This window comes from Trachypithecus francoisi, unplaced genomic scaffold (assembly GCF_009764315.1).
Source record: "Trachypithecus francoisi isolate TF-2019V2 unplaced genomic scaffold, Tfra_2.0 Lachesis_group13, whole genome shotgun sequence".
In the NCBI taxonomy this organism is placed as follows: Eukaryota; Metazoa; Chordata; class Mammalia; order Primates; family Cercopithecidae; genus Trachypithecus; species Trachypithecus francoisi.
In genome coordinates this window covers 106,121,733-106,135,814 of record NW_022681458.1, presented here as the reverse complement: position 1 = coordinate 106,135,814, position 14,082 = coordinate 106,121,733, and the positions used below count along the sequence as shown (strand labels likewise).

The following is a 14,082-nucleotide window of genomic DNA, read 5'->3' as shown; positions in this document are numbered from 1 at the left end:
TACTTTGTGAGATTTAATGTTTCCCATTTCCTTCCTCACCTTGCTTCCTGGTCCTTTCTTTTTCCTCACTGCTATTTTCCTTGTTTCACTCAGTTGGGAAATTCTTCCCACCTGTTTTTGTTTAGTAGAGGGGTGGGGGAGAGGAGGAGATTGTTCTGGAAGGGAGCTCTGGCTTGTTAATGTTGGCAGTTCAGTGGATCCAGACTGTGTCAGCTTCCAAGACCTCTCCATAAACCCCTTATATTCAGCTGCTCTTGAAGTGTGAAAATTTCTCCAGGTCTCAGCTTTAGTTCCCCATTTTGGTTGCCTGCTCATCAGATTGCCTCATTTTTACCTTCTGCTCTCTTCTCTCAGATGCTGATATCACACAGGTCCAGGGCTTCCACTGTCGGTCCCACCTGCTTGTGGTTTGGAATTTGTGGTGATGGCTTGTCACTTTATACTGAGCATATGGTCTGTGTGTTCTTGGTTTGGCTCTCCTTGTTGTACTGTGATGTGAAAAGATCTTGTCTCTACTTCTGTGACCATCGCCTAAGAATCTCTGAGAACTGTGTGAAACCTGTGAAGCATGAGTAACAATTCTTCAGATCCAGACTTTTCTATGTATTTTCTCATTCCTTGTCAGCTTTGGAGAACCAGGGTTTAATTTCATTAAAAAATTCTTCTGAAAGCTCTGCAAAGGTATTTTTGTGAACGTTTTACACTATTTTTCCAAATAAGAAAACTAAAGTTCTTGAAGTATAGATCCATTTTGGCCTCAGGAAAAGACAGAGAGAGAAACAGCAAAGCTACTGACAGTAGGACTAATAGGCTATCCAAGGGAGAGACCATCTCAGAATTATCAGTTAGACCCTGTAACAGAATTAAGGCATTGGGTTTCTGTATCTGATGGAAGCTTACAAGGCCAGGCCTTGGAGTCACGCTTATCCCCAGACAATAAATTTGCAGAGTGATTTAAATTCACAAATAATTGGATTTATCACAGGTTTTATTAAACTCTGATTATTACTAGTTCAGTGATAATGAGAAAAATATCAAGTTATACCTCCTTGTTTAGATGTATTTAAAATGTCTTATCTAAATTATCTGTCTGGGCCGGGCGCGGTGGCTCAAGCCTGTAATCCCAGCACTTTGGGAGGCAGAGACGGGTGGATCACGAGGTCAGGAGATCCAGACCATCCTGGCCTACACGGTGAAACCCCATCTCTACTAAAAAATACAAAAAAACTAGCCGGGCGAGATGGCGGGCGCCTGTAGTCCCAGCTACTCGGGAGGCTGAGGCAGGAGAATGGCGTAAACCCGGGAGGCGGAGCTTGCAGTGGGCCGAGATTGCGCCACTGCACTCCAGCCTGGGCCACAGAGCGAGACTCCGTCTCAAAAAAAAAAAAAAAAAAAAAGAAAAAAAAAAAGAAAAAAAATTAGCTGTCTGTCATCTTTTATATGAGTAAATTAAAACTCATGTATTTTTTTTATCAATTTCCTGCTGGATTCTATTTTTCTAGAAAATACCATCTAGATTTTATAGGAAATGTTATGAGAAAAGAGAAAATATTATATTATTTTCATCAGATATACATAGCTATGGGAAACTCTTACATTCAGACAATATGATCATAATCCAGGGTTGGCCATTTGTCCGCTAATGGCAGCTTACAAAAATACAGTTGAAGAACCATATTACCCTTGAAGAACCAAATTATTACACATAACAAACATTTATTATTTGTATGCTCTATACCAGACACAGTACATGGCACAGAATGTCTAAGAAAATTAAGACTTTGGCTCTCAAATTGCCCATAGGAAGGAATGCACAAACATAAATACATGTAACAGAAATGTTTACTAGGTAAGGCAATTCCATTTATTATGGGTCCAAGCAAGTCAATTGAGGCTCACAGAAAGGACATCTGATTTCATCTTGAGGGATATGAATACAAGTATTTAAGTCAGGCAAAAGGCTTTGCTTCTAGAGATAACAAAATGTGTGAAGGCATAACATCATAAGGGAAGACTGAACTTTAAGGTAAATGCTGCTTTACAAAAGTGTTAAGTTAGAAAAACTCGTCTCATGAAGGGGTTTCTGTACTAGACACTAACTGGTTCTAACTGGATCATCTTCCCTAGCAAATAAACATTAGCTATATAACCTTGATTTTTTTAAAATAAAACTGGTCCAAAGTTGACTTTTGATTAGTTATTCACACATCATTTTCCCACTTCTATATGAAGGAAACTGACAATATATCTTTATGTAATTACTCTAGAGAAGAGAAGATCCAGAATTGTATTTGAAGAGTCTTGATCTAATAAAGAAATCATCTAGACAGATACAAACATCCTTTCTCTTCTCTTTTTTACTTATCCTCACCCTCCTCCATCTCTCTTGTGGATAATTCATTATTTTATGAACTTTCTATGAACAGCTAATAGAGAGAAAGAAATAAGGATAAAAACACTAACATTAAACTTTCTATAAATAGCTATTAGAAAGAAATAAGGAGAAACAGTAATCTATCACTTGTTAGCAGCACTAGGAGAATTTTTATAAGATGAAGTGTGAAATTACTGCCTGAGACGAGGCTGAATCATGTTCGTGAACCCATACAATCCTCTTTGCCTGTTTCTATGGGAAGAAATTTAGCAGGGGAGTAAGATGCAGTGTTGGTTTTCTTTATATTAATATGTAATTATCCAAAACTATATGGTATGAAATGTGGATGAGCCTCAAGAAGATATTTTAGAACTACACCCATCAGACTTAGACACATATGGACTGTGAGATCCGAGGAAGAAAATTTTTAAATCTCATCAAGTTTCATCCCATCCCCATTCTTCTGTCTCATCTAGGTTTAGATGAGGAACTAAGGTTTAGAGTATAGAAGCGAATTGTTCAAGGTTACATAGTAATTTGATTGATGTGTGTATGCTTTATTTTCTCTTTTACTTGATAGCTTAGACTAAGCAGGTACCTAAGCCTTTACCTGTAATCACTTGTTTCAGACATTAATTGATTACTTTATAAGATAAAAATGCAGGAGAGCACTAATCAGGAGCATCTACCAAGATACTTTCATTTTATTTTATCGACAAATCATTTGTTATTATTCTGCCACATGAGAAGCAGCATTCAAATTAATTGGTAAAATAGTAATAAATTATTGGTAAGCATTTAGCATGGAATTCATGTGCAGATAATTAAGAATAATTGCTTGGTTTCATGGGCTTTTCTTGATTATCTAGAGACAATTTGATTCAATTAAGTATAAAATTACTGTGTAAGTACTGACAGATCCAAATACAAAATCACATGGATGGTGAATGTGTATCAATGGTCCAAACTTTTACAATTAAAAGAAAAAATTGTGCCATGCTTTTTGCATATTTTAGTGCAATCCAACATAATAATTTTTATTCATAGCCAAGACTCAGTTTATAGGTTTTGTTCTTTATTACCATATCTGAAAGGGGAATAGGAATAAAAAACAAATAAAATGTCCCACCTATAGAAATGGTGATTTGATGATCTTAATCCAGAGACTTTTATTTCTCCCACGACTTAAGAATCTATGGGCCTTATTAGATTTGGGGGTCTGGGATTGCACGTTGTCAACATGTTTAATAGTATTTGTTGAAAAACTGCGACATAGAATTGATATCAAGACTTTCAAGGAGTGACATGAGAAGTAGAAGCCATGATTCAACATGCCCTAAAAGAATTTGTAAAGAAAGTAAGAGGCAGGGCAATGAAGAAACAAAATGGCGATGTAAAGAAAGGTAGCACATGAGGATACACGTATGTATGTGTTTAGAAGCAGTTGTATACAGAATATCCTAAGCATGGGTGGAAGTTTGCTCAAAAAGGAAGAGAAGAACCTGGCATTGTTAGATAAAAGAGATAAAAGACTGTGAGAAGAGTAAGGCTTGATTAGTGTTCTGAAAACGGTGAATAGGATTTGGAGGACAGTGGAAAGAAGATTGTTCGAGTAGGGGGAGCTTGAAGCCCCACTATGGGTAGACCAGCTAGATGAAATCTGGCAGGCCAGTTGACCTGGGTCAAGAGTATTATAGGAGCTGAGGCTATTATAGGAGCTGGGTCAAGAGTGTTATAGGAGCTGAGGAGGACACATGGAGCCACAGGTATCATGATATTTGCAGGATATCTTTGGAGTTCACATTTTCATGTTAATTTTGCCAGAAGGGCAACAGCATGCAATTGTCCATGCTCTGTGGACCAAAGGCATCCCCAAATAAGAAGGTTCTAGTGTACTGGCAATATTGATTTTATAATTCCTTTTCTATATCTCTGTGTTCTAATGTTTAAAAAATGATTTTCTCATGAAAATTTTCTGTGAGATTATTTTTATTAGACTATCTGAGGTCACAGGGCAGTGTCTTCCTTTTTTTTCTTAAAGCATTTAAACATTCAAAATATATAGATCTCTTACATTGTTGCAACTATTTGAGAGTACAGTATGAGTTTAAATGATAGAAATAGTCTCCGTGTGCTTAGTTATATATGGGAGATAGAAATGTAGCCTTCGGCCGGGCGCGGTGGCTCAAGCCTGTAATCCCAGCACTTTGGGAGGCCGAGACGGGCGGATCATGAGGTCAGGAGATCGAGACCATCCTGGCTAACACGGTGAAACCCCATCTCTACTAAAAAATACAAAAAAAAAAAAAAAGCCGGGTGAGGTGGTGGGCGCCTGTAGTCCCAGCTACTCGGGAGGCTGAGGCAGGAGAATGGCGGGAACCTGGGAGGCGGAGCTTGCAGTGAGCTGAGATCCGGCCACTGTACTCCAGCCTGGGCGACAGAGCGTGACTCCGTCTCAAAAAAAAAAAAAAGAAATGTAGCCTTCAAGGTAACACAGGAAAAACAGAAGAGTTGTCAGGTGGAAAAAAAACAGTTTTTAATAAATCACAGAATGATTTCATTTTCTAAGTGATATGTTTAACCCTCCAGATAATCTGTTGCCTGTATTGTTATATATGTGCCTACTTATATGTGTGTATCTTATATAATTTATCAAATAAGTTGCCCACAGTTAACTTTTCCTACTCTGACTTTAATAGTTTTAACCCTCCAGATAATCTGTTGCCTATATTGTTATATATATGCCTACTTATATGTGTATATCTTATATAATTTATCAAATAAATTGCCCACAGTTAACTTTTCCTACTCTGATTTTAATAGTCATGCGATCCCCACACAATGCAGAGAAGAACTCGCCACCTGCTAAGACCATCACTGAGCTCAAGGACTTGTGCTGAAGACTCACAGGTGCAGCCTTGCCTCCTTAATGAAAATTGCTTCCAGTTCCAGTACAATCTAACAGGTACAGTTGAAATCTATGACCTTGTCGTTTTCCCTGAACATTGAATAATGAGAGAATTTTTGTGTGTGTTTTCATTCTCAAGATTAAGAATGGAGAGTAGAATGTGTGAGTGTCTTGCATAAAAGGCTGAGGACTTCATGTTTCTAGTATCCCCTCACAGAAAGAAATGCCCACTCTTGGCATGTCGAATCAGCAAGGCCACGTAAAATCTCTGTAGTAAGAGAAGCTTAGAAAGATTTGGCAACATTTCAGAAAAATGTTGATTTAAGCCACGATAAACTGAAACAGCAAAAATAAGTAGCAGAGAATAATTTACCATTGAGAGAAAATGTAATCATACTGTCATAGAATTTGGCTCTTTCGTGCTTTTTATTATTTCAGAAAACTGAGCTTGTGATGTACTTTCTGTATGGGTCTGAATAAGAATGAATGCTAGGTCAGGGATGTTTTCAAGGCACTGGGAATTACATCAAGTCGAGCTGTTCGGCCACTGCTCAGCATTTTTCCAGGCACCACAGTGCTTAGTGTCTAAAACCAGAGGACTGTTATGGTTACATTGATCTGCTCCTTGCCATTCCCTGCAGCAGCAGACATTCCAAAATGCTGCAAAATGTGGAACCATGTTAAGTCACAGCATTGAATTCAATACTGACAACCAAACCACCACTTGCCTGCAGAGGCAAAGTAATTGCCTTTTCTGAAAAAAAAAAAAAAAATCCTCACCACAGCCACGTTGACTGCTGAGATTCCTCTTGTGGAAAACCTCATAGTGACTTCTGTGGGGCTGTCTGATTGTCTTCGTGGGTGAAAATGAGCTGGTGTATTTGTCCTTTTTCTTTAGAGAAAAGATCTCTGGTTTTTATAGTACTGCTTCAGAAATACAATAAAACTTGCTTCATTGGAAGAGCATATCTTTGAAAGACTGATTTTACTATACATGGGTTCCTATTAAACTATTAGATCATCTACCAAATATGGAAAATTTCCTTAATGAGTTTTGTATGATCAAGGGTCTTCCTTTCTACTGACACCAAAAATAACAGTTGTTTAAAAATCAAATTAACGGCCGGGTACAGTGGCTCATGCCTGTAATCCCAGCACTTTGGGAGGCCAAGGCGGGTGGATCCCAAGGTCAGGAGATCGAGACCATTCTGACTAACATGGTGAAACCCTGTGTCTACTAAAAATAGAAAAAATTAGCCAGGTGTGGTGGCGGGCACCTGTAGTCCCAGCAACTCGGGAGGCTGAGGCAGGAGAATGGCGTGAACTAGGGAGGCGGAGCTTGCAGTGAGCCGAGACTGCTCCACTGCACTCCAGCCTGGGCGACAGAGCGAGACTCAAAAAAAAAAAAAATCAAATTAACTATGGGATAATTTATTCTAATTCTTCACCATCTAGTTTGTAATATGACTAGCCAAATCTGTAAAACTTTTTCTCACGATAGAATAATTTGAAAAAATATATAGTTTCTGTAACAGTCCATGCAGTTTTATGTTGGACTTTCCCTCTTTCTTTCCTGGAGCATCTCTTTTGACTATTCTGTATCAAATGCACTAAATGGTTTAAATGATTGGATTTAGTGTTGAAAACATTTTCAAGTTTACATAAAAGATTGGTGTCTTAATCTGTCCTGGATACTATAACAAATTGCTGTAGACTATGTAGCTTATAAAACACATAAATGTATTTCTTATAGTTCTGGAGGCTGGAAGTCCAAAATCAAGGTGCTACTAGATTCAGCATCTGGTGAGGATGGCCTTTATCTCTAGATAGTGCCTTCTAGCTACACCCTCCCAGGATGGAAGGGACAAACAAGCTCCCTTAGGCCTCCTTTATAAAGGCACTAATTTCATTTATGAGAGCTCAGCTCCCATGTTCTAATTATCTCCCAAAGGTTATCCCTCAAAATACCATCACCTAGAGGGTTGCGATTTAAATATATGAATTTTGCAGGGGGACACAAGCATCTGGACCATAGCAATTGGCATCATTTCTGGGTTGTTTTTTCTCTCAATTATCCTAAACAAATAGTTGATTCTAAAGTGGTTTTTCTTCACCATCCTGGTTAGTATATTTCCTCTTCTACTTCAGCCAACCATGAGATGGTTTCTAACAAACCATTTGGCTCTTTATCTCTGGAAAGCAAATTTAAGCAGGTAACTCACTTTTCTTTGTGTATTTGGTTTTTGTTTGTTTTGCAATAAAGGCATTGCACGATGCTTCCCAAAGCTACCTGGAAATGATTTTAGGATTATGTGTGGACTATCCTCCACCAATGCAGATAATCAAAGAGCTGTTGTATTTTGCTCACATGGCCATAATTTTGAAACTCAGTGTGGGTGATCCTATGCCTGTAGAGTGGAGCACATGCCAGCTGAGTGAAAATGCACCCTGTGGTCAAGGCGTCAGGACCCGCCTACTAAGCTGTGTGCGCAGTGATGGCAAGCCAGTCAGCATGGACCAATGTGAGCAGGTAATGTGTTTATATTCGTATCTCACATCCAAGGCTTGTTTTTCTTAATATTGGTCTGCAGTTTCATGAGGTCCAATATAGATAACGGACTAATTTCTTCTCATCTCAGCTTAGGTTCAGTTAGAGTAAAGGGTGCCAGTATAGTACGGTTATAGCTCACTAGTTTGAATTTAGTCAAAATGACTGGGAAAGGTCATTTTTGTAGTGGAGAAATGGGTTCATTAAAAATATATGTTTTTATTACTTGTAAAATGTTATTTAACTGTACTTGTTTGCCAAACTGTTGACCTTGGGGTGACTTTGATATTTAAATATGATTCTTTTGTATTGGACAGGTGATTCATTTGCATATGTGATAATACTGTCCCTTGCATAGAAGACGAACATGGACACTTGCCATTACAGAATCATGTCAGTTTGCTTAAGCAGATAATATTTGGATAAATAGCAGAGATTTTTCTTTGCGACCTACATTAAAATGCATCCCTACCAAGTTTCAAATTAATGGGTTCTGAATGTTTGTAATTTTATTGCCCTCCTTTTTTTCCTCTGTTCCAAACTATATGGAGTTCAGACAAAAGCTATAGTCAGAGCTTTTCCAAAGAACTTGGCATTTTCTTGCCAACATGTAAATGAAAAACACTGTGAGGGCAGTTTAATAGAAGTAAAGATACTATCACACTTCAAGAATCACTTGAAAGAATCTTTCAATAAATTGGAAAAAGGGGGCCAGTTAACTCACGTTTCCCTGGAAACTTCTTTAACAAACTGGCAAAATGAAAATTGGTGGAATTTCTCTTAAGAGATGTGGAATACATCAGTGGGAATTAAAACAAAACAAACCTCTGTCACCTATCCTGACTTCGCTCTGTTAAGTATTGTCACAACACGCTCAAGCTCTTTAAACCAACGGAGCAGTTGCAGACTACGTCACCAATCCTAAGAACAGAACATCTGAAATGGATTTCCATTTGGTCAAATTCTGAAACTGACTGATACAGGGCAGAGTGCTGTATACCATGATTTATTTTAACATATATTTTATTTAATCAGCCTCTAAAGAAGTTGTCTGTTTCAGGGGAAAAAAAAAATCATTAATCTACAACTCCCAATAGGTGAGCATTGATTATTTAGTGTATGTAATGAGTATTTTCTTTTGATACAAAAATATATAAACTATTCATTAACAGAAAGTCAGTTTCTGTGATTTCCAGATACCATATGCCCAATAAATATGTAAAAAATATCAGTTTTTAAAAATCTCAAATTATTAACATGACTAGAATATCCATATATCTCAGACAGATTATAGGTCTCATTACGATAATATCCATTTCACCCACTTGGCAAGTCATTGTACTGTAATCATTAATTTTAGCTTGGTGAGGGTATTGCTAACATATAACACATGTTGAATGTCCAAGTTTTCCTAAGTAAGCACACAAATAGTGTGTTATTCCTAGAGCAGAATTTTTTATTGTTCTTTCTGTGTTTCTCAGGTGTTTTATTCTTTCACTAAGACCTCTGCTACCTTGGCCATTAGAAAATTTGTACTGTTTCCCAAGATGCTGGTTTCAGAGAGGACAAGAAAAAAAATAAACTGTATCATCAATTTGATCCATAGTTATGACCATTATTGTATTTTTAGCCCAGGCTTTTTTATGCTCTTCAGATGGGTTTCTGATTGTATTTTTATCCCCATATTATTATTTTCTAGCCTAGCTGGCTTTCGGTGTTGGCCCTCTATGTACTTTTGGCCTATTCAGAAGCACAAAGTGCCTGAATTTGGTGTTGAAGTGTCTTTCTGGTTCCTTGCTGATTGAACAACAGGACAGATCTCTATGTAGCGAGACACCTCTGCTTTCCTGGCAGCCTAATGGAATTTAGAATTTTATAAAAAGAAATTTGGGCTGACAAGTTTTTATTTGGTAATTGAAGGGCAATCATTTTCTATGATTGTCGCCAGTTTATATAAGAAGGGATATATTTCCCCACTGAAATATGGAAAGGTTAGTATCACAGAGTAAAGGAGAGTCTTTCCCGCGAAAGGACAGTGATTTGACTAAAGAGTGATTCCTCCAATAAAGTTGTGTTTCATTTCCATTTGCAGCGTAATTTGGAGAAGCCCCAGAGAATGAGCATTCCCTGCTTGGTGGAATGCGTCGTCAACTGTCAGCTCTCAGGGTGGACGGCTTGGACAGAGTGTTCACAGACCTGTGGCCATGGAGGTATTGGTTTCCCCATGTTTCCCGCTAACTAGTATAGGGTTTCTAAATACCTTTCAGTATGCTATAGCTTGATAAATGGCATAGGGTACGGGACCCAGCTGAAGTCAACATGAAACTGGCCCACAGGGGAAGAAAACCAGAGTCTGGCCTCATATCAGTCTAGGAGAATGAGGCAGAGGTTGCAGAGTGGACCAGATAACAGTGGCAGACTCCAGAGAGGCTGAGGAACCTGTGGGACAGTGTTTATTCAGAAGGTCATAAGCTCAACAAATTGAAAAAAACATGTTGGCCTCAGTGGTTTTTGGAAAAAGTGGTATGTATTATTTAACTAACGTTGTATTATTAAGTAAAGCTGTAAACCCCCAAAGCACACCCTAGGCTGAACATAATAGACTAGAGACTTGCTTTTCACCCACATAAATAGAGGGCTTTATGCTTCAAAATGTAAATCAAGGACACAAGTTCACAGAGGTTCTGCCACTTTAACAGGACCAAGTTACTCTGGATGGTGATATCACTTGGCACTGTGGAGATTTTATGAACTGGGTTAGAAGCAGCATACATTTCTTACGTATATATTAGACAAAATTGCTCTACATTTCCAACTCATTAGAAGATGGCAGGGAAGGAAATGTACTTTCTGAGTTGTCAGTCACATCTAAGCAATAATGTTATAAACGAAAGGGAGTATAAATCTTTGGGGACGAAACAGAAATCATTACTACACGATCCCAGAATCCCAGTGGATAAGTAATGCACCATGGCAAGGAATGCAGAAGGCAATTGGTACTCAGTAGTGAGCCAGGTAAGTGGAAACAGAGATGGCATTCCAGTCATTAGGGTGAAGTAGGGATCAAGACATGGGTCCATGGGAGAAACAGAGCTGGCTTAGGATAGAACTCTGGTCCTAAAGTAGAGTTGCAATATATCATAAGGTACATGTCAAAAATTTGGAGTAAGGACCTAGGGAGAAATCCTGGTACACTGTTAGTACATCTTAGTACATTTTGTGCTGCTATAATAGAATACCTGAGGCTTGTTAATTTATGAAGAAAATAGGTTTACTTGGCTTATGATTCCTGTGGCTAGAAGGTTCAAGATTGGGCAGCTGCATCTGGCAAAAGCCTCAGGCTGTGTCAACTAATGGCAGAAAGCAGAGGAGAGAAGGTGTTTGTAAAGAGATCACATCATGAAAGAGGAAGCAAGAGATAGAAACTGAGGAAGCAAGAGAGAAATAACCCTGTGTTGCAGGAATGAATCTATTCAATGAATGAGAACTCACTCACACCCAGGGAGGACATTAATCCATTCATGGGGATCTGCACTTATGACCCACACACCACCCCATAGACCTCATTGTCCAAGACCACCACAAAGGGGATCAAATTTTGATCTGAATTTTGATGGGAACAAACCAAATTCAAACCATAGCAATCCACCGGTGAATCTAAAAACTCATGTTCCTCTCACATGCAAAATACTGCCATTCCCTTCAATAATCCTAAAAGTCTTAACTTGTTTCAGTACCACCTTAGAAGCCCAAAATCCAGAGTCTCATCTGAGACTGAAGGTAAGTTCTTCGAGCTTTGAGTCTACAAAAAAAAAAAAAAAAAAAAAGTTATTTTCTTCCAAAGTACAATGGTGGTATAGACATTCGTGAACATTCCTATTCCAAAATAGAAAAGCTAGCAGAAGGCAAGAAATATCTAAGATCAGAGCAGAACTGAAGGAGATAGGGACACAAAAAGCCCTTCAAAAAACCAATGAATCCAGGAGCTGCTTTTTTTTAAAACATCGACAAAATTGATAGACCACTAGCACGACTAATAAAGAAGAAAAGAGAGAAGAATCAAATTGACGCAATAAAAAATGATAAAGGGGATATCACCACCAATCTCACAGAAATACAAACTACCATCAGAGAATACTATAAGCGCCTCTACACAAATAAACTAGAAAATCTAGAAGAAATGGATAAATTCCTGGACACATACACCCTCCCGAGACTAAACCAGGAAGAAGTTGAATCCCTGAATAGACCAATAACAGGCTTTGAAATTGAGGCAATAATTAATAGCCTACCAACCAAAAACAGTCCAGGACCAGATGAATTCACAGTCAGTTCTACCAGAGGTACAAAGAGGAGCGGGTACCATTCCTTATGAAACTATTCCAATCAATAGAAAAAGAGGGAATCCTCCTTAACTCATTTTATGAGGCCAGCATCATCGTGATACCAAAGTCTGACAGAGACACAACAGCAAAAGAGAATTTTAGACCAATATCCCTGATGAATATCGATGCAAAAATCCTCAATAAAATACTGGCAAACCGAATCCAGCAGCACATCAAAAAGCTTACCCACCACGATCAACTTGGCTTCATCCCTGGGATGCAAGATTGGTTCAACGTATGCAAATCAATAAACATAATCCAGCATATAAACAGAACCAAAGGCAAAAACCACATGATTATCTCAATAGATGCAGAAAAGGCCTTAGACAAAATTCAACAGCCCTTCATGCTAAAACCTCTCAATAAACTAGGTATAGATGGCACATATCTGAAAATAATAAGAGCTATTTATGACAAACAGCCAATATCATACCAAATGGGCAAAAACTGGAAGCACTCCCTTTGAAAATGGGCATAAGACAGGGATGCCCTCTCTCACCTCTCCTATTCAACATAGTGTTGGAAGTTCTGGCCAGGGCAATCAGGCAGGAGAAAGAAATAAAGGGTATTCAATTAGGAAAAGTGGAAATCAAATTGTCCCTGTTTGCAGATGACATGATTGTGTATTTAGAAAACCCCATCGCCTAAGCCCCAAATCTCCTTAAGCTGATAAGCAACTTCAGCAAAGTCTCAGGATACAAAATCAATGTACAAAAATCATAAGCATTCCTATACAGCAATAACAGGCAAACAGAGAGCCAAATCATGAACGAACTCCCATTCACAATTGCTTCAAAGAGAATAAAATACCTAGGAATCCAACTTACAAGGGATGTAAAGGACCTCTTCAAGGAGAACTACAAACCACTGCTCATATGGCCATACTGCCCAAGGTAATTTATAGATTCAATGCCATCCCCATCAAGCTACCAATGACTTTCTTCACAGAATTGGAAAAAACTACTTTAAAGTTAATATGGAACCAAAAAAGAGCCCCGTATTGCAAAGACAATCCTAAGCCAAAAGAACAAAGCTGGAGGCATCATGCTACCTGAGTTCAAACTATATTACAAGGCTACGGTAACCAAAACAGCATGGTACTGGTACCAAGACAGAGATATAGACCAATGGAACAGAACAGAGCCCTCAGAAATAATACCACATATCTGCAGCCATCTGATCTTTGACAAAGCTGACAAAAAAAATAATTGGGAAAAGGATTCCCTGTTTAATAAATGGTGCTGGGAAAACTGGCTAGCCATATGTAGAAAGCTGAAACTAGATCCCTTCCTTACACCTTATACAAAAATTAATTCAAAATGGATTAAAGACTTAAATGTTAGACCTAAAACCATAAAAATCCTAGAGGAAAACCTAGGCAATACCATTCAGGCCGTAGGCATGGGCAAAGACTTCATGACTAAAACATCAAAAGCAATGGCAACAAAAGTCAAAATAGACAAATGGGATCTAATTAAAGAGCTTTTGCACAGCAAAAGAAACTACCATCATAGTGAACAAGCAACCTACAGAATGGAAGGAAATTTTCACAATCTACCCATCTGACAAAGGGTAATATCCAGAATCTACAAAGAACTTGAACAAATTTACAAGGAAAAATCAAACAACTCCATCAAAAAGTTGGCAAAGGATATGAACAGACATTTCTCAAAAGAAGACATTTATGCAGACTACAGACACATGAAAAAATGCTTATCATCACTGGCCATCAGAGAAATGCAGATCAAAACCACAATGAGATACCATCTCACACCAGTTAGAATGGCGATCATTAAAACATCAGGAAACAACAGGTGCTGGAGAGGATGTGGAGAAATAGGAACACTTTTACACTGTTGGTGGGACT

The 14,082-nt window shown here is 38.3% G+C and overlaps 1 protein-coding gene across 1 annotated transcript in view; it reads left to right on the top strand.

The window, feature by feature from the left end:
• The window catches only part of THSD7B (thrombospondin type 1 domain containing 7B), a 927,497-nt gene that overhangs the window by 861,914 nt on the left and 51,501 nt on the right, over positions 1-14,082 (top strand). The window contains 3 exon segments of the mRNA XM_033231647.1: positions 5,198-5,339; positions 7,697-7,812; positions 9,923-10,040. Coding sequence (XP_033087538.1) covers positions 5,198-5,339; positions 7,697-7,812; positions 9,923-10,040 — 376 coding nt within the window.